Here is a 21,755-nt window from a genome sequence, read left to right as displayed (position 1 = left end):
ATCATATTTTAACTAATTTTTATTTTTAATCTTTTATCCGCTCTGATAATTTGTTTTTAGCTTTTAATTCAATTTAAAATCAATTCGATTTTTTCAATCATAGGAACAACTATATATTTTTCTTCTCGTTTCTTTTCTTTCATTTGCTTCTCTTTATTTTTCTTTTACTAAACAACTTGTACTGATTTTAAAATTTAAATAATATTTATTATAATCATGTCAGGTACCCTATCTTTTAAAATAGAAAATTTTTCTTTAAATTTATAAAAATAAAATTACATTTTAATCCGTCTAAAAATATTAAAATTTAATTTAATTATTTAAAATTTATAAAATATAAATTATTTAAATAGTAAATTTAATTTAAACTCGAACTTATTTTATCTAAACCAACCCAACCCAAATTCAATATTTCGAATAGTAAAATATATCTTTAAAATTTAAATTTAATTATAAAAATATAGAATATCAATTAAAATATATTTAATATTTTATTGTACTTAAATTTTATTTTGAACCCAGCTCAGTTCAATTTACAAACCTTAAAAGATGAACTTTGATATTAAGAGTTGCAGGGCTCTACCCCGAAGAGGGCCAAGGCTGAACCCAGGCATAAGAGGGGGTTTGGAAATAGTTTTCAACCAGCAATAGACGCCCCTCTATTAGAACCTCACTAACTGTGTCATTGCCCCAAACACAAGATGAATCATTTAAGGCGTTTGCCCATTTTTTATAACCGAGGCCATGGAGCGTTTAAGTCTTCCCACGGCGATGTGGGATATCACGCAATTAGCTAAAGCAGTTAGTTCCCCAGAGAAATTTAACAGGACTCCTAGGGCTCCTTTGGATGCCAACGCACTACAGTGCGTTAAATTTTTTCTCCTTTATTATCAATTTCATTGCACCATAGCTGCAGTATTACCTATTTGGATGTGTTGGCTTCCAGCACAGTGAGGAGTTTCTCAGACCGATGGGCGACCTTAAAGTCGACCGGTGGTAAAAGCTCCATTAGGTGTAGTTAGGGCGATGACATTTTATAAGACAATAATACCCATACTTTAATTTATTATTTTACCATTTTATCCTTAGATGTTAAACTAATTTCTTTCTCAATCTTATTTGTTTTCAGATTTGGGAACAAAACAGCGATTTCTAATATTTACCATTGTTATAAAAAAATATTTAACCATAAAAAATTAAAAATAATTATCATTTTATCTAATAAATAATTTAAATTAATTATATAATTCATGAAAATATTGGAAGATAAATTTTAATATTTTATTAAATGAATTTATAAATTCACATATTTTAATAATTTTAAAAAAGTAAAATAATTTTAAAAACTTCTATTATATATCAATTCTAATCTGATGTCCTTAATAGTCATTTTTATTCTCACCTCACCGCTACAGCTGCGTTTGAATCCAAACACACACTCCACCATTGTTTCTAATCTCACCGCTACAGTATCCAATCTCACCGCTACAGTAACTAATCTCACCGCCACCGCTGTTTTTACCTCACCGGAGGTAAACACACCGCCCATCCAAACTAGCCCCTAGTGCTCTTAACCCTAAAATCACGTGGTCTTAGTCGCAGAATGATGGTTTTCGTAGTTTTAAATGGAGACCCGATTCATAATAAAATTTCATTAAGGTTTCGTTTATTTTCCTGTAAAATATTTTTTGAAAAATGATTTTTAGAAAATGATTTACTTTTCTGAAAATGATTTATTTTTTAGTGTTTGGATGAATTTATGTAAAATATTTTCATTGTTTAATGATTTTCGAAAATATTTTCCGGAAAAGTTTTTTACATATATATATTTATATTTTAAATTATTTTTACATATATTGCAATGATTTATTTATAAATAAATAAATAAATAAATAAATCAAATTAAATATATAATAATACTCAATTATTAAGTTAAAATATTAACCGTCATAAATTGAAAACGACCAAAGTCAAATAAATTATTTGTAATTGTGTTATAAAAATAAAAACAAGGATTGAATAATTATAAATTAGCTTCCAAACCACAATTAATACTAGAAATTAATAATATTATCGAAATGCATAATTAGTAGTACACCACATAATAACAACAACATTGTCCAAGTGCATAACTAATATTACACCACGTTTAATAGTTGGAACTTGGAGTTATCACATATGTCCGAAAGATAATTACTTACTAGACAAAGTCCTTTAAGCTTACACTTCGCCATGCATAAAACTTGAAGACCCTACACTCCCATTCAACATTCAAGATAAACTTGCAAATGCAAAGAAAATGTATTTGAAAAGCGTTATCCTCCTATTTAAGGATTGGGGTGGGACTATGAGTAGCTCTAGATATTGTATAAAAAAAACAACAGATAATAAATAGTAAGCACAAATTTTGGATGAGTAGCCCGAATTATTTCTTGTTTCAGCTTCTCCACGAACTCGATCCGTTTCAGTCCACCAACAAGTGTAATTGAAGAAAACTAAACTCACATACATCATACTTCAAAATCAATATGTGACTAGAAAATAAAAGGGCAATCTTCTAAGATAAAAAAGAAACTGAAGCTTGAATGCACAAAGGAAGTAATTTCTCAGCCTTTTTAAATCCATATGTTTGATTCGGTTTAACTTTGTGGTTTAGTTATCTTGGAAGATGCTAACGGCAATTGGAGTGATGGAACTAACAACAGTTTTCGACCAGCTTGTTTAACCATCCGCTCATCTTCAAAACAAGTACTTGAAACTGTCCTATTATACATCAGCGTAGTAGGGCCCAAGATATCATCTCTGAATCTACATACTTTGAAGAAGAACCTGAAATAAGCTATACATATCACGCTTTTCAAGAACAATTAATACAAATCATTTCATCAATGACCCTGCCAAAGTAACCTCATATATATATATATATTTCAATCCCAACTTTCCATGTAACCAAGCCACTGGTGTAGTAGCAACTGAGAAATGACTTATGTTTCTTTCAAGTCTTGGTCGACACTAGGTCGAGGATTCAAACCTCGATAACCCCCTTTCCCTTGATTATCTCAAGTTTCTACATAACTTGTTTGCAACTAGTCTATATGATGATGTTTATTGAATGAGATAAACTATGAAGTTCAATGAAAGAATGAAAGCACCTATCTAATAAAATTTAAGGCCTTTTTAGATTTGGTGTGAAGGTAGCAGAAGAAAGCCGTTGAGCCAGATATCATAAAACCAATCAAGAAGATGCCGACCAATTGTAATACACAGCCACCTTTGTTAGAAGGACTTTGCAACATGTTTCAAAGCAAGAAAGAGAGGCAAGATCTTGGTAAAACCAATAAAACCGGGGGATATGAATCGACTTCTGAAGACAACACATAGGTTATGACATTTCAGACAATGACAAGAGTTACCTCTCCTTTCTAGAACAAAGAGCAGCTATGTCATAAATATCTCTACTTATGAGCATTCGGAAGCAAAGGTAAGAACAAAATGTTAAACTTCTATATATAAGTTTAGTAACTACCAAGATACATTTCACAAACTGCAGTTAAGAATAAGGATTTAACAAAATAATGTCATCTCCATTGTGCGCTTCGACTCGGGCTCTGAGGCATTTATTTTATATTAGACAACTAAACTTGAATAAATGCTAGAACAAATAGAATTTACCTGCTATTCAACTATAAGAATTATGATTACAAGCGGTGACATGATACTAATTTCTAGAAGAAGCGGTATGCATGCAAGCAACGGCTCTTGTTTAAAAGAAGACAATATTACAATAGAATGCTTACATGGAGCAGGCATATATGTCGAGGGAAAATTTGATAACACGACTACTTCAGTTAAAAGTTTCAGAATTAGTAAAAACATAAGAGTAACAAACCTTACAATCCTTTTAACTATTATTGTCCCAATTCTCATGCCTTGTAAAGTAGGAAAAACCTGGAATGCAGAAAACAACAATTATAAGAATATAAACAGAATGTCATTTACCTTAACCAAAGGAAATCAGAGTACCTTAGAAATTCTTCATATGAATCATTAAACTTGTTTTCTAAACTTCTCTCGCCATTGGGATGTAAAATTCATCAACCACCAAGAAAAATAATCTAGAACTACTTTTTCCTACATAAAATACTATTTGTCTGCTTAAACTTGACGAAAAATGTTTTTATTACTATTACAAAGAATATGGTTTCATAGAAATATTCTAAATATAAACACATTGTTCAACCAACAAGAGATAAACATCACAAAAGCTATGAAGGACATGGTCACTCAGATTTTTAATTCTAAAAAATTATAAACATGAAAACTTGAACAAAATGGCCAAGTGAAATTGCAGAAACATTATAGATAGAAAACCCAATATTTAATGTATACGACACAGACATTATCCTCATAATCATGGAAAAATTAGTAACATAAATTCAATCATCAACCATAAAGCATAAAATCCTTTACTAACCAATAATTCAAGGACAAAAAGAAGTAAACTCAAAGAAACAGAAAAAATGAAGTGATACCCAGAATCGATGAGACACATGCTAAGGTGAAGAAGAAGAAGAAGAGGAAGAGGAGAAGGAAACTCTGTTGGTGTTAGCATCAGAATTGAAATCTAATAAGTTGGAATCAGCAACAGAAGCAGCCAGCGAAGAAACCCGCAAAGCCAGCACCAACTGCAATTGGTAACTCTCTTCGTTCTGCTGAGCCTAGCTTCTATTGAAGGATTGATTTGCAACCCAAGGGGAAGGGGAAGAGGAAAGGAGAGAAGAAGGCATCAGTTTCCCGTGTTTTGGAAAATGTCTTACCGAAAAAAAAAGTGTAAGACATTTTTCCAAAAGAATGCGTCATTTTCCCGTGTTTTGGAAAAGCTTATAAAGTGAGAATTTGTTTTACACCAAACAAACGGTGGAAAATGATAAAAATATTTTTTAGAAAACAAAATACAAGTAAACAAACGGACTCTAATAAAAATAGGGAAAGGTATATGTTATTACGTACTTTTTCTATTTGAAGTATGCTTATCTTTAAATTTAGAATGCTACTTAATTTGAATTTTTAAATGAACTTATTAAAGGGTTAAACCTTCAGCATGTTAGATATTATGTTGAAATGTTTATGCTCAAATTTATTCAATAGAGTGGAGTCCAAATGACTGAAACATCAATGGTAGGGATTAGTGGGCCACCCTTGGCCCCCAAATATTTAAAAGAATAGCCCTTTAAAAATTAAAAAAACATGAATTTATTTAAGAATAAAATTGTATTAAATTTAGAAAATTTTGACACTTTTTTTTTTAATCAAAATTTTTTATCTAGTATTTCACTTTTTTTTATAATTTTCTTTTATATTATTTTTATCGTGTTTAAGTTACTATGCCAACTAAATTAATACGTAATCAATAATTACTTTTTTATAAATTAAATATGAAATAAATAAATATGTGTATATCGTACTTGATAAAATTAATGGTTGCAAATTTTAATTAGGCCTAATAAGTTACTGCAAAATTTCATCTCTTTTTATCAAAAAACAAATCAAATACAGGATAAATAAATGCGATTAAAAAATATACTAGTTTTTTATTTCGTGTGAAGCATAAGTTAAGTTGTATTTATCAATTTTAATATCTTGTATTTATTTTTAAAAGTTTATTATAAAATTTGTAACATATATGATTGAGAAAGTAATATATATATGTTTAATTTTAAAATTATGATAGTTTGTATTATGATAAATGTAAAATAAGGACGGAATATTTTGTTTTTTACAATTTTGTAAAAATAATTAAAATAATTATCTATATTTGGTATGCAATAGTCAATATTTTTTATAAAATATTGTAAATTTATAATTTTAAAACTCTCTATCAAAATGTTAAAAATATATATAATTTAAATGTTGAATAATATTTAATTAATTTATGTTATTCATTAATAATAATATCAAATAATTAGACAAAATTAAAGAAATATTTTACATTATTCAGATTTAAATTTAAAATAAAAATAAGGTATTAAAATTTTGGCAAAATTAAAAGGATTTAGTACATTATTCATGTTTAACATTTTTTATTTAGTTTCTTTTATAGCATCATGATTTTTAGTCTTTATTTTTTGATACAATATTTAGAATTATTCATAGCCCCTCTCCAATCTTTAAATAAGAGGATAATGCATTTTAGTGTACTCAAACTCACGTCCTCTTGCACTGACAATAATATCAATGCCGACTAAACTAAAATCAGAGTAAATTTTTGTCTTTAATGGATAATTATGATTTTTAATGTATTAATTTGGTTTAAAGACACGTTGGATGCTTTGAAATCTATATTAATATATTGAAAGCTAATAATTTACAAATATTTTTAATATATATCAATTTTTTAAAATAATTATTTTAATTAAACTTTCCTTTTAACTATAAAATTTTGTAATGGTTTAATTATTAAAATATTCGAAAAATAAATATTTATCTTGAAAAATAAGAATTTTAAATGAAAACAAAAAAATAGTTCAATGATTTCAATTTTTGGAGTAAAATTGTAATCGATAAAAATACGTTAAAAATAATCTTTTATCTTTCATATTATTAGCTTTAGGAGTAAGCGTTCGATCGAATCGAGTGAAAAAATTTTGAGTTAATCAAGTTGATGAGTCATATTTTATCATCATAACTAGATTTGAATTTTTTGAATCGAGTTAAATGGAATGAAATTGAACCGAGTGAAATTGTTTGAGTTAAATTAAAAACTTAAACATGTCAAATTAAAATCTTGTTACAGTATAGCTAATTTCTTCCATGTTAGAGCACATAAATTTGAAACCATATATATTTTAAAACCTTTTCAAAGTAGAATAATAAAATATAAGATATTTTAGTATTATAAACTTGAATCATTAATTTACTTATTTAGGTCTCAATATTATTATTTTAGACCCAAATATTGTTTCTTATAAAAAAAAGTTAAGTGCAAGGCATATGAGGCGGGTTCAAGAAAGGTGTGACTTTTTTAGTGGTATCAGTGGGTTGGACAAGTGATTGCACGGTTCAATTAAGAAGTTTTTCCATCTTGCATATTGATATTGAACTTGAGGAGGGTGAAGGGTTGCCAAAGTGGAGATTCACTAGGTTTTATGGGTCATCGGAATAGAGATGGAGGGAGGATTCATGGAATCTTTTCAAATTGTTGGGTAGGGATAGATCTTTACTGTGGTTGGTGATGGGTAACTTCAATGAAATTATGTTTTCTTTTGAGAAGCGAGGAGGATGATTGTGAAATGAAAGAAAAATGATGAGGTTTCAGAATGCGCTAGAAGAATGCGATTTGAGTGATATGGGTTTCTCCAGTAATGATTTACTTGGGAAATGGGGCGAATGCCAAATAATAATGTGCGTGAATGTCTGGATAGGGGGTGGCCAATTTGGCTTGGTAGGAGTTATTTCTCGGGTTTTCTATTAAGAATTTGAAGCATGTTTTTTTTTTATCATTGTCTGATTTTGGTGGATAATGTGTGTAATAGAAATAATCAGAGGGGATGGGTTAATTCACAGTTCCAATTCAATGTGAATTGGATTTTTGAGGAATCTTATGAAACACACATTAAGGTATTTTGGGACTCCTCTAGGTTTTATGTACCAATGAAGTTAGAAGAATTGGGAATGGAATTGAACCAATGGGCGAGGGAAGATCAAATACACAAGAATCAGAAAGTGAAGGAGTTTAATTCTAGACTAGAAGTGTTGATCTCAGTTGAACCTGATGAGGATAGTTTGATGGAGTTGATTGATGTTAAACTTGCTTTGAATATGGAGGCTGATAAAGAAGTACTATTTTGGGAGCAGAGGGCGAGAGCTAATTGGTTCAAATTTGGTGATTAGAATACGATTTTTTTGCATAATTTTGCTTCTTGTTGTGGGAAGAAGAATACCACTAGAGGATTGAAATATAAGGATGGAGTATGGGTAACGGAGGAAAGACAAATGACTGAGGTAGCATCTGATTATTTTAGAGAGTTATTTATAGCTTCTTCGATTGCAGATTGTTGAACGTGTGCTGGCTGGGATCATGCCTGCTATCTCGGAGAGTATGAACAAAGAATTGTTCGTTAATTTTACGGAAGCAGAAGTGTGGGGAGACGATTAGAGGTGAGAGGTTGGGGAGACGAGATTTGACGATGACGCATTTATTTTTTAACGATGATAGTATTCGATTTGGGGAGGTAAAGGAGGAGAGAGTGGTTGAAATGAAAGAAATTTTATTGCAATATGAAGGTGTTTCTGGACAAGTGATCAATTTTGATAAATTGTTGGTTTATTTCAGCAAAAATGTTGATAGAAGAACAAAGGATCAAATTGGAGATATTTTGGGGGTTCGGATCTCAAGTAACCCAGAAAAGTATTTAGGCTTACCAATAATAATCAACAGGAGAAAGAATGAGGCATTTGTGTGGTTTAAGGAGAGGCTCTTAAAACGTATAGAAAGTTGGAGTGTGCGACACCTTTCTATAAGGGGTAAAGAGGTATTTTTTACAAGCAATCCTGATTTATGCTATGTAATGCTTTTTATTACCAATTACGCTTTGTCGTGAACCAGAGAGTATCATTAGTAAGTTTTAGTGGCGCAATAATAAAATGAAAAAGGGATTCATTGGTGCTAGTGGAATTTGTTGTGTAGGCCGAAATCTGAGGGTGGAGTAGGTTTTCGAGATTTTGGTGTTTTTAATGTAGCGTTATTAGCGAAACAAGCTTGGAGATTATTGATAAAGCCAGATAGTTTGCTAGCACGGGTAATGAAAGCTAAGTAGTATTAGGGGAGTGATTTTATGAATGCTAAATTAAAATATTACCCTTCATATATGTGGAAGAGTATTTGGGCGCCGCGTAGGGTGTTAGAAGAAGGTGGGGGATGAAAGGTGGCCAGTGGTGCAACAATCAACAATTTGAGGGATTTTTGGTTGCCGGGGCCTGGACAAGGGAGAACGATGGGTCAATTCATTAATATTAATTTTACTTTTATGGCTAACTTGATATATGTGAGTTCTTATACCTAGAAGTTCGATGTGTTGAGCCATCTCTTTGACCGCGATCAGGTTAATAGAATTTTGTTCATTCCACTATCGATGTAACACCCATAACCCATTTTCATCGTCGAAATAGGATTACGGAATGTTACCGAACAAATCGAAACATTTTTATAATAAATAGCATGCATTTATTAAATAAATTTAACAAATACATATATAATTCAAGTATGGAATATAGCATACACTTACGGGCCTTAATTCAAGCCTACGAGGCTCTAAAAATAGTTTAAGAACAATTAGGGATCAATTCAAATCAAATTAGGACTTCTAGGGAAAAACAAAAAAATTCCACTATAGAGGTCACACGGCCGTGTGACAGAGCCCAGACCGTGTGGCTCTAGAGATGGTTGTGTAGCTGTCCTACACGCCCGTGTGCCACCTCACACGCCCGTGTGCATAGGTTGTGTAACTCTCTGACTTGGGTCACACAGCCATGTGTCCCAACCCGAGTGAACCCTACACTTAACATGCTTGGGACACACGCCCATGTGGGTTGCCCGTGTCCCAAGCCGTGTGTGCCTAAAAGTGACCAATTTCATGCTTATTCCTCACCTAATTGCACAAGTACATAAATAAATTCATAGCACATGTTCACAAGTCTATAACCACACCTTAAGACAACTAAAACATGTAATTACCAAAACACATTACAATGTTCACAAGTCTATAACCACACCTTAAGACAACTAAAACATGTCATTCATCTAAACCACACCAAGGTATCATATACCAAAACACATTAGAATGCTCATACTACTCATTACCAAAGCAGTCATTTATGGGTCATAACATACACCTAATCTAATCCATTTCAAACACATTCATACCAACCTACACGACCTTTACCACTTCATGTCCACAGACACAAGCTTACTTAAAGTTTAACAAATATATCACAAGGACTATCATTTAAACATCAAGCGTACCAAACATCCCACATAGCTATGAAATATAACATCATACCTATTGGCCCTATTACATGCCATATAAGCCAAATGTTTACAAAATCTACCAAAAGAGTCCTCAAGATAGTGTGATTCTACGAGTTGATCCGAACTTCCATCCACAAATTGTAATCTACAAGAAAAGGGATAAGACACAACTAAGCTTACGAAAGCTTAGTAAGTTCAATGATTAGATGATCATCTTATCAGATTTAAACCTAACAAAACAATGTATAAGAACAAGAAATTAAGTTCCTGTCAATCACAGCTCACAACAGATGAGTATTGAACAGTACGATAATTCAAAACGTATTCCCTATTACTATTATTTCAACTTTCCAAAAACAACTATACTTGGATAATTCATGTCATCAAAATGCCTCATGATAAATGGTCATAAACAAAGTCATTGTTCTAATAATATCTCATCTCAGGTAATCGAAAGGGTATCACTCATTCGAGTTAACTTTAGATCTTTAATCGGCTCACATGCTACTCACATAAGCTATAGAGAATCTGCAACACATGCAGGATCTCAAGCCATCGCTACGGTCTGTATCAATGGTACATAGTACTTGCTAAATGATCACCAGTTCAAAGGCTGCTAAATTATCACTGGCCCAAAGCCTACTATTTCAGGTACACCACGTACTCACTATACTCATTTATTATTTAAACATTAAATGGATAAAATACAACATTAGATCAAATTTTAATAATTTGGTAATATGTAAGAATCGTTATAAATATAAAGAAAATAGTATGAACTTACCAGACTGATTTGTAGCAACAACCAAAGTACAGGGACTACTCAGCTACTTTTTCCGTTCCTCGAATATCAACACGTTATTGATCTAAAATAATAATTTCATTAAATTAACTAAATCAATAGCAATCTTACATCATTTTATGCAATTAGGTCTTTTAGACATTTTTACAAAATTACCCCCCGTCATTTTACTTTTGTGAAATTTAGTCCTTAAGCCCAAAACATGCAAAGTAACTATTTTTACTCACATTTACGCTTGGCCAAATATATAAGGGCCTCTCTACAGCTCCTATTTGCTGTTAATTCACATCAAATCCTCGTGGTTTATCACTTTTAGCAATTTAGTCCTTTAACATTAAAATCTTCAAAAACTCCTTTACAAAATAGTCCTAACTAACAACAAAACTCAATAATATTTCATAAAAATTCGTGAATAACTCAAACTCATCAATGGAAATTTTTGAAAAATTTGACAGTTTTACAAATTAGTCCTTAGGTTAGCTAAATTAAACTAATACGAGCTCAAAAACATAAAAAAATATTAAAAATGGGCAAGATTTGCTTATCTAATCACAAAGCCAAGGCTTGGTTGCATGTTCTTCCTCCTTCTCTAGGGTTTTCGATTCTAAACTTAATAAAGAAGATGATATTTTCATTTTCATTTTTGCTCTTATCATTTATTTGACTAAGTACTAATTTACCCTTTATTATATAATCAAATTTCATGCCTTTTAAACACCTAAACCCGTCCATTACAACTCTTTTAGCTTAAATCACCCTATTAGTCCTTTTAATTACCTTTCCATAGCTATTTAGTAATTTTAACTAATAGAAGTAAACTTTCACAACTTTTACGATTTAGTCCTTTTTACTTAATTACCTTTCCATAGCTATTTAGTAAACTTTTACGATAAAATTTCATAACCAAATTTTAATATGACACTAATGACCTTATCAATATTAAATAATTAATATTTACAAATTGACATGTTAGAGTTGTGGTCTCGAAACCATTATTTTTGACACCATTGAGAAATGAGCTGTTACAATTGAGGTTTGCCCAGATAGATAAGTTCGTGTGGCGAGGGGATAATACAGGGGAATATTTGGTAAAAAGTGGATACAAGTGGCTTATGGCCAAGGGTAAAGGTGGGGATGGGGAAGAAATTGTTGCTACAGACCAATATATAGATTTGAAAGCTTTTTGCACAAAGCTTTGGAAACTTAATGTTGCTAGTAAAATTACGTTTACATGATGGAAAATAGCTAATTTTTTTGCCTACTCTTAATAATCTTGTCATTTGGAGCGTGGTAAGGGGGAGTTGTTGTCTTGTTTGTCAAGGGGCTGAAGAATCAATCAAGCACTTGTTTCGAGAGTGTCCAGTCATGTCCAAGTTTTGTGAGATTTGGAGGTGTTGTTTTCCTCATCCAACAATGAAAACAATTGGAAGCGATGGTTAGCTAAATAGTTCATTAACAATACAATGGACACATGTAGATTATGGGTGGTCACATTTTGAGCATTGTGGTTTAATCAAAATAGAGTCTACAATAAAGGAATTAATCAAATTGTGAATGGGGTAGTTGTGTTTATAAAATCTTATATGTAAGAGGTAAATAGTTTGGAACATGTATTGCCACAATTACAACAGGCATATGGCCTCATTTGGGAATTGCTAGCAATGGATTCAATAAAAGTAAATTTTGATGCTACTTATAACCAGTTTACAAAGAAGGCAATAGTTGGTATAGTAGTTAGGAATAATGAGAGGTTATTGATGGTGGCAGGGACTTACCCATACGAAAATGTGGCAGATTCGACGGCGGCAGAGGTAACGGCATGTCGTAGTGCCGTAGTTTTGGCAAAGGAGTTAGTCTTTCAGAAGTAAATTACGAAGGGGTACATTAACTGTCATTAAGAAATTAAGGGCTTTTGAGGAAGATAAGTCGAACATTAGCGTCTTGATAAAGGAAATTAGGATAAGGGATAATAATTTTCTATCGATAGAGTTTTGGTCATACCTCGTCAAGGGAATCGTACGACATACATAATAGCGGAGAAGGGAATGAGGTTCAATGAGCTTTGGGTTTGGGTAGAGGAAGCTCCAGGGTAGGTGAAATTAGCAGTAGAGAGGGATCAAAGGGTAATGCTAGTTTGGGAATGAGGTAGGTTGTAACACCCCTAACCCATATCCGTCACCAGATTAGAGTTATAGAGCATTACCAAATAAACTTAACTTAAAATCATTCATTTCCAAACATTTCAATAGACATAGCCTAACCTAATAATATACATGTATATTGTCCCTTATTCAAGCCCTCAAGGCCTTAGAATCACTTTAGAAATGATTCGGGACTAAATCGAGAACATTTGAAACACTAAGGAAAAAGTTTGAAAAATTCAAACTGCAAGGGTCACATGGCCGTATGACTCACACGACTAAGACACACGCCCGTGTCTCAGGTCGTGTAACAATCAAAATAGGGACACACGACCGTGTCCCAGCCCGTGTCCATGCCCATGTAACACTCTGACTTGGGTCATAGGGCCAAGCCACACACCCGTGTGCCAGGTCGTGTAACTCTCGAAATGGCCTTACACAAACGTGTGTCAGGCCGTGTGCTAGGCCGTGAGACATATGCCCGTGTCTTTGGCTGTGTGGACAAGAAATTGGCCAAAATCAAGCCATTCCTTTCACCCATTCCAACAAGTACTTACAAGCCATATACACATATGATCAATACACCAAAAACCTACCAAAACATGCTTAATTTAACCAATTCAAAAGATCCAAAATCCATTCAACCAATGTGCCTTGTAAGGCACCTCAATCACAATCAAACAAACTTACCAACACATATGCATAATTAACCTTACTTCCAACATACACAACCAATTCCATATCATCTTAAAACACACAACGATTAAGACCATTTCTAGCATAGCAACTTAATTCACCAACAAGCCAAAACAAACCACAAGTGTATACTTTCATATCATTCTAATTGTACCAAAAAGATACCTATTTACAACCTTAGTAAAGTACCTAACAACATAGTTTAGTATTTTGTCAAAATGTACCATAGCAATCTATATAGCCACAACCCTAAGGAGCACAAGAACTCTCAACATCGGTGGATAGTGTGAGTCAAAGATTCGATCCGTCCAAAAGTCATCAATAACGATCTACAAAACAATACACAAAAACATATAAGCTTATAGAGCTTAGTAAGAACATAGTAAATCTTTTAACTTAACAATAATTGAATGCAACTTTTATTTTACTCGATTTGAAGTTATCAAAGTGTAAACAGGGGCACATATGTACAATTCAAGGGTACCGAAGTACAAACAGGGGCACGTATGTGCAATTCTAGGAATAATTAAGTGTAAGCAAATAATTACATAACTATATTGTAAACAAACAAGTAGAAATTCAATTACGTATAGAAATACTATGAACTTACATCGACAACTAGAGTGTAAAAGAACGATCGAGCTAATTCGTGATTTTCATCTTTCCTAGGTTTAGATCCGATTGAGATTTATCTTGATCTAAATAAACAATTATATTCAATTAAGTGTTTCAATCCATCTCAAACATTCAATTCAATCCATAATCCACATTTATACATAATTACAATTTCCCCCTAACATTTTAGTCTTTTTACAATTTAGTTATTAAACTCGTAAATTAAAATCTAAGCATTATCATCCCTAAATCATGCTAACTGAATTTATCATGAACCCATATCAACTCATACAAATCATCATTTCACAATTTAACCATGATATTTTGCTACGTTTACAAATAAGTCCCTAAATGTCATTTTCATCAAAAAATACTTTACAAAACTTGTTTATTTATCTACAATGACTCATAATTTTTCATTAAAATTCAAGAATAATAATAAAAATTCATGGCCAAACCCTAAATATTTAAAAATTTTACAAATTAGTCCCCAAACTAGCTAGATTAAGCTACAACGATCATAAAAACATAAAAATCATTAAAAGCGGGGCTTGAAAACTCACCATGCACACAACTCTAGCTCAACCGAAAGCTCCCTATTCTCTAATGGCCAAAATCAGTTTTGGTTCATCAAATGAAGAAGATGAACACTTTGTTTTAATTAATTTAATCTTTATTTACTCATTTACCTTTTTATCCTTTAAAAAAATTAATAATTTGAATAATGCCCTGGATGTCCACTATCCACATAAATTGTCTAATTACCATTTAAATCCACTCACATTTAAATTTCAGAACAATTAGACTCCTTTAACTTATAGAACTCTACTTTTGTACCTTTTACGATTTAGTCCTTTTTACTAAATTAAGCATGCAAACGTCAAATTTTCTTAACAATTTTTTATAAGATATTATTAACATACTGTAGACATTAAAATAATCATAAAATAAAAAGTTCTCATCAGGTTTGTGGTCTCAAAACTACTTTTTTTTATTTCACTAAAAACGGGCGTTACATGGGTTTTCTAATGCCGGAGAAATGGTTCATCTTTGGTACTTTGATGTGGCCAGAGTAGCAAGAGCATGTTGGACTAAATTGTCGAGATGCCATCGTCGGTTGAGATGGGAAGAGGAGTTGCTCGATTTTCAGACTAGTGGTGATTGTTTGTGGATTTCGTGGGGTGCCATTTCATCTATTTGCTGATTATGTTTTTCTTTCTCAATCTGTTTAGTGTGGTTTTCTTGCTTTTGTTGTTTTGTTTCTTTTCTGTTTCCAATAGTTTCAATTATGGCACCAATGTGCTTGACCAATCGGTTTCTTCGGTGGGTGGGTGTAATGACACTCTTTTCTTTACTAATTATCATCAACACATTTTTACTTCAAAAAAATAGTTTTCGATTATATCAATCTCAAGTTTGATCTGTGAACAACTCTTATATCTTATAAAAGAATAAAAAGATAAAATAATACCTGGTGTGTATATATATACCAAAAGTAAAGCTAGGGGCTGTCAGGAGCTTTGGCCACCTTAAAAATGTAAAATTTTAGTTCAATCTCTTTAAAAATAATAAAATTGAAAGATAATATATGGTAAATTACCAATGTAGCTCCCTAAATATGAAAAAGAAATTCTATTTAATTCCTTCAAAATAATGAATTATAAATTAAACATGATAAAATTATGATTGAATCACTTTAAATTTTTATAATTGTTATAGCGTGTCTTGAAGAAAATTCTGATTTCGCAGAAAACAATTATAAAAACAAAAGAAGAAACTATCAAACTTTGCTATTTCTTTAGGCATACAAGTCTAATCCATTAATCCTGCCTTGCAAACTGGTACAAGACACTGATAAAGTATATTTGTTACTTACAAGTCAAATTTATGTATATATACAACAAAAGTATACTATAATTTAAATAAGCACATATGCTTTTTTCCATTTTTAAAAAAGAAAACATAAATTAATCAAAATCTCAGAGAAAACTGGCGACCAAATTTATTTTTGGCAACATTTCCAGCATCAGAAAAGCTCCTGAAAGCCATTTTTTGAGCAGCAACAGCAGTTGTTTTTGAAGGACTGATTCCAAGTTTGGAGCAGATATCAGTGATGAAACCTTCTGATTTGGTGTCGTTTTCTTCACTTCCATCAGATTCTAGCAAAGACCCTTTTTCAGGAATGGGAGGGCAATCCCAAAGGTGCATGCACTTGAAACTTTCATCCTCTGATGAGGGGAATTCAAGAGCTTTCTCCTCATCAAAAGAGCTTTCATTTTTAGCCAATATTGGGGTTTCCAAATTGTCCATGTGGGGATCGTTTATGTCAGCGAGTGTGGAAACTGATGTGAAAAATGAGCCGAATGACGAAGTGGAAGCTCTTGATGAATCTGAAGAAGATGTTGATGATGATGGAGGAGATGGAGTTGTTGTATTGCCAAATCCTTTGATTTCTTTTGTTGTTTTCAGGGCTTTTAATCTTGCTTGTGTTAATGCTTCCCCTCCTCCTAGCAGTTCTAGGATTTTATCTGATCTTTTCTGCATGTTTAGACCCCAATTGAACCTAACAGTGAAACAATAATATAAACGTTAAGCACACCAAAAAGAGCTTTCCTTTTTTCTTTTTGGTGTTCGGGTCATTCGGATTTTAGCCTCTTGTTGTCCATACGACAGGTTTGAATCATTTCAGTTCTAATCGCTTCAGGTCAAGGCAGGCAGGGGACTCGGCCCATAAAATGAAAAATTTCTAGCACGGTCTCGAAAAACGAAAAAAAAAATTAATCTTTTAAAAATAATAAAGATATAGACTATTAAAATGATGAAAATATATTTTTACTATTGTAAAAATATATAACTTAATTTTGTTTTCAAATAATATTTTCGGACTTCGCTCTTGCTTAAAGTTCAAATAGTTTTAGGTTTAGTTTAATTCTAGGTTTTTTAATTCAGATTATTGACTTTATAATCAAATTAACTAGAATCAAATTGATGAAGTTGATTTTTAGAATTAGATCAATATTCAGGTTTACTTACACTAAATACAAAATCCAAAAAGAAGTTGAAAAGAATCAAAGATTACCCATTCTCATCAACATGTGTAAAAGTTCCAAGCTCTTCAATAACCTCAGAATCACAGAGAAATTCTTCAGCAATAGTTGTAGGGCCATGAGTTAGTAAGAACTCAAGGAGTGTCAATGTTTTGTACGACTGTCTCCAATGCTTCCAATCAATGTGATCCAACCTACACCATATTAATTATGGTACTAAAAAAAATTCGAAAAAATTGATAACAATATTTTTTTTATTTGATTTTAATTGAATTTGATGTAATCTCTTATTTTATAAGTAAAAAAAATCAAATAATTGAAATTTTTTATAATATAAAATATTATCTCTAAATTGTAACTTAACCAAACTGTTGCATTACCTTTTGTGTAGAACATAAACAATTCTCCAATAATCATTCATGTTAAAAGATGCCTCAGATATCTTAGTCATTGTTCTAGCATCAGGCCCCCATGGATCATTGTTTGTTGCTTCTTCAGCCAATCTTCACAAAATCATAGTCAAATCTTCATTAATTTTCCAGATTATTTATTGGAAATAGAATAACAACAATATCACTCAGGGCCTCGTCCCTTGGTTAATGGAAAAATTATTATCCTGGCACCTCCCTAAACTTAATAATTTAATTTAAGATTTTTTAACACAACTTCTAATTTTGACACCAAAATTTATGATTTTATATCGTATCGCTACCAAAAAAATTCATACCTTCACCTTAGATAGATTGATAGGCAATACACTTACAATTCTGCAGCAGTAACATCACTGAAGGCAATCCTTGCATTTCTGTATTTTTCTTGAAGAAAACAGGAAGCTTGTTTCCTTATCTTGTTTAGCAGCAAGGTCCCCATGAATAGAAGCTTTTTATTTATTTATTTATTTATCTCTTTTAATAAAAAATTTAATAAATTAAAAAGGTTGTGAGAAAGAATTTTTATCGAATTTTATAAGAATAAAATTTGCTTATTTATTATTTGTATGGATAGGCATGATTTTAGTTCAAAACTTTTAGGTTGATAACCTCTTGACTGATGAATTTTCAATGAGAAAAAGGGAAATTAATGTTTGATTGAACTGAAAATTAGGATCTCCGAATGCTGAAAGCCTATGGATTTTATTACTTGAGGTTTTGGAATTTTCATGGGAAGGCACTAAGTAATTAATTTTCTCACTTTTTTTTTTAAGTGTGACGACTATAATCAAAATGCAAATATAAATATATAGATTTAAATAATCACAAATATCAAACTATTATAATAAAATTGTTCAATAAATTATAAAGTAGAATCTAACCGTTATAGCACGACTAGACTGATGACGTGTATAATCCAGATTAAAATCAATAAACTGAACTAATTGAACTAAACCCACACATATAGTCGTACATAGTGGGACTTCGAGACCCACACATAAAATTGCGAATGATGACTCTCAAACTTGGATACTTAAGACTAAGGCTTCTACTTTTGCCAACTGAACCAATGCCACATTAGCTAATTTCTCACTTTTAAATATTTACTATAAAAGAAATACAAAATCACACATGTAAAAAACCACTGATTTAGAATACAATGGGAAAAAAAACTATATGCACTCAATAGCTGACAAATAGTTAGACTCCATAAAAGAAGTTTAGAAATTAAAAAAATAGAAATGCTTGAGACTGACTCAATTGAAAGAAGTTTGTGAGCTATCATTCGTTAAAAATTAGTGGGCCCTTCAACAGGTCGTTATTGTCTCTGATAGGGGTTTTGCTTCTCAATTTTGTTGAGAGCCGGAAACGTGGTGGGTTCACAAAACAAGAGTGTCCTATTAGGTTCTTGAAAAGGTGAACTATGCGCATTGTGTCACAGGGTTAGAATTTTAGTCTAGCAAATCACGTGACTAATTAGCCACTATCTAGGTTATTATTTACATCCCTTTTCACTAACTTTAGCTTATTTAATAAGCTAAATCAACACATTTTAGTATTTATTATGTTTTTGTTATTTGATTCAATAAATTATGTTTTTCTATAGTTTTACAATATTTTGATATCTAAATAAGGTTTTGTAGTTATGTAGGATAGATCAGGAGCTAAAAGTGCACATTTGGGTTGAAACTACTGCCAATTTCGTGACACTGAAGATTGAAGCAAAAACAAATTCCTAGGATGAAATTGCCATGATGTCGTGACACTGGAATTGAATGTCACGACACTAACTGGATGTTGCAACATTGGATTTGGATGCTGCAACACTGCTTCTGCACGGCCAAAAATTCTTGTGCACATCGACTATGAATTTAAAGGCAATTAAGGGTACTTTTCCAACTTAAAACCCTAATTTCCATTATAAATGAAGGAGAACTTAAGTATTTTTATTTTTGTCTATATAAACAACATTATAACCAGATTCAAAGGGGGATTGAACAGAGATTATTGTTTAGCTTTCAATTTTTATTTCTTTACAGTTTTCACTTAGATTAATTTTTTATGTTCGCTTAATCAGGAAATCCTATTCCGAAGTTAGACTATCACGAGCGGATATTGTTCCAGAACTGTGATTTTACATCAATGAATCCATGAGCATTCTCTATCTATTTTCTTATTCTATTATTTATCTATCTTTCTTTAACTTTGTTAATCGAAAATCCTAATCCATAAGCATGATTCAACAATTTAATATGGTTAATTGATCAAGTAAATAATAACCTAAAATTAGGTATTTATTTAAGAGACTTAGTATACTAGGATTGATGATCCTAGTAGAATATTTAGACAGGTGAGACTGAAAGGGTATCCTGTTGAATAAAACTTGAGCTAAGCGGTGAGACAGAAAGGGTATCTGTGTACCTAGGTGAGACCGAAAGGGTATCTTAGATGGTAATCAGGTAACACAACTGGATTTAGGCTAGAATAGCTCGTAAAGCCGAAACTAGGCTAGAATAGCTCGCAAAGCCGATAACTTAACTTAGGTTTAGTTTTAGTTAATTAATTTTATTATTGTTATTTTATATTAATTTAATTAGTAATTATTATTATTTTAGATTTGTACTACTAATTCGTGAATTGATTAGATTAGTAATTCTGATGGTGGTGGTGCGCTTGCCTATGGGCAAGAAACTGGGTTGTTTTTCTTTAATTTTTTCTCTTCTTTTTCTAGAATTATCTTGGGTTCTTGACACATCTTAATCAGTATTTAATTTTGTTTTAATTAGGGAAAATAAATTTTGATAATTCGGGAAGCGTATGTATGGTTGATCATAAAGTAGTTTATAGTTTCAATTTAGATATTGGGGAAATATTGTTAATGGATTAAATAAAGAATTTTAATCAATTATTAGCTATTGATTTTACAGTATTTTAATGTGTTAGGTGTTGATTTAAATGTCCCAAATCAACAGCGAAGTCGAAAGATGTTCGCTCGTATGATTTGCATCAAATCAGTGTAAGAAACCTAACTAGTTTGGATCTGAAAAATAGTTATAATTGTAATGGTTGGATTGAACCCATAAGTGGGTGTTTGGGGGCTATTTAAGAGGCATATTTATTGAGTTTAATACTGATTTTTAATTTAGGTTAATTTTAAAGCTTAATAGAGAAACCGTAAGATTTACAAGTGTGTTACGGAAGAGCGTAAAATAAGGTATGGGTCCTAACTCAAAGACTTAAATGATAATAATGTTTTTATTGATATAATTGATGATTTAGTGTGATGATCAGGTTTGATTAAATAGCTAAGTAATTAAATTTGTAGGTGGCTGAATCAGGTACGTTTTGAGCCCTAAGTGTTTGGCATGTTAGCAAAGTTGTTAAATTGACTGAATAATTGCATGATTGATATTGTTGTGAATGGTTAATGTAATGTATGATTGGTTGTTTGAATAACATGATTTTGAATGAAAATAAGGCTTATGCATGATATATTGGTATGAGTAATTTGCAATGTAATGTTTGAAAAACTGCTATACATGCACACAGAAAAGTTTGTAAGAACACATGAAATTGTGATTTTTTAAATGATACCACCTTGATGGTGAATTGAAAGTTGGATCAATGATCCTATTCACTGAAAGTATTTGATAATTCGAGGGCATGTTGAACATGCCAATAAATTTTGAATGTAGTGAGTTATGATTATGTATGAGATTGTATGACATATTGCATGTGCATTGGGGTGGGTTATTATTGTGGTTGACGGAGGAGTTTCGTGAAGATTCAACGGCATATTAAGTTTGCATTTATTCGTAGTCAGTGCACTGCACTAGAGATTTGAGGGAATTTGGCGATTTTATTGCATTTATTCATTATTTGGTAGATTTCTACAATTATATTCATTTGGTGGTTTTACCAAAACGAGCTTTGCTCACATTCATTGGAGTTTGATAAACGGGCTCTCGGAAACTTGTGGTGTACATCCTAAAAATC

At 31.6% G+C, this 21,755-nt stretch overlaps 1 protein-coding gene across 1 annotated transcript; it reads right to left on the bottom strand.

The window, feature by feature from the left end:
• Positions 1-16,252: 16,252 nt before the first annotated feature.
• LOC105775915 (epsin-3) lies at positions 16,253-18,198 on the bottom strand. Its single transcript, XM_012598410.2, has 4 exons — positions 18,092-18,198; positions 17,709-17,831; positions 17,361-17,522; positions 16,253-16,844 (listed from the first exon to the last, which is right to left on the bottom strand). The coding sequence occupies exons 1-4, from the start codon at positions 18,196-18,198 to the stop codon at positions 16,253-16,255; spliced, it is 984 nt and encodes a 327-aa protein (XP_012453864.1).
• Between the last annotated feature and the right edge of the window lie 3,557 nt (positions 18,199-21,755).

Source organism: Gossypium raimondii, chromosome 10 (assembly GCF_025698545.1).
Source record: "Gossypium raimondii isolate GPD5lz chromosome 10, ASM2569854v1, whole genome shotgun sequence".
NCBI classification, from domain to species: domain Eukaryota; kingdom Viridiplantae; phylum Streptophyta; class Magnoliopsida; order Malvales; family Malvaceae; genus Gossypium; species Gossypium raimondii.
This window is presented reverse-complemented; position numbering and strand designations above follow the sequence as displayed.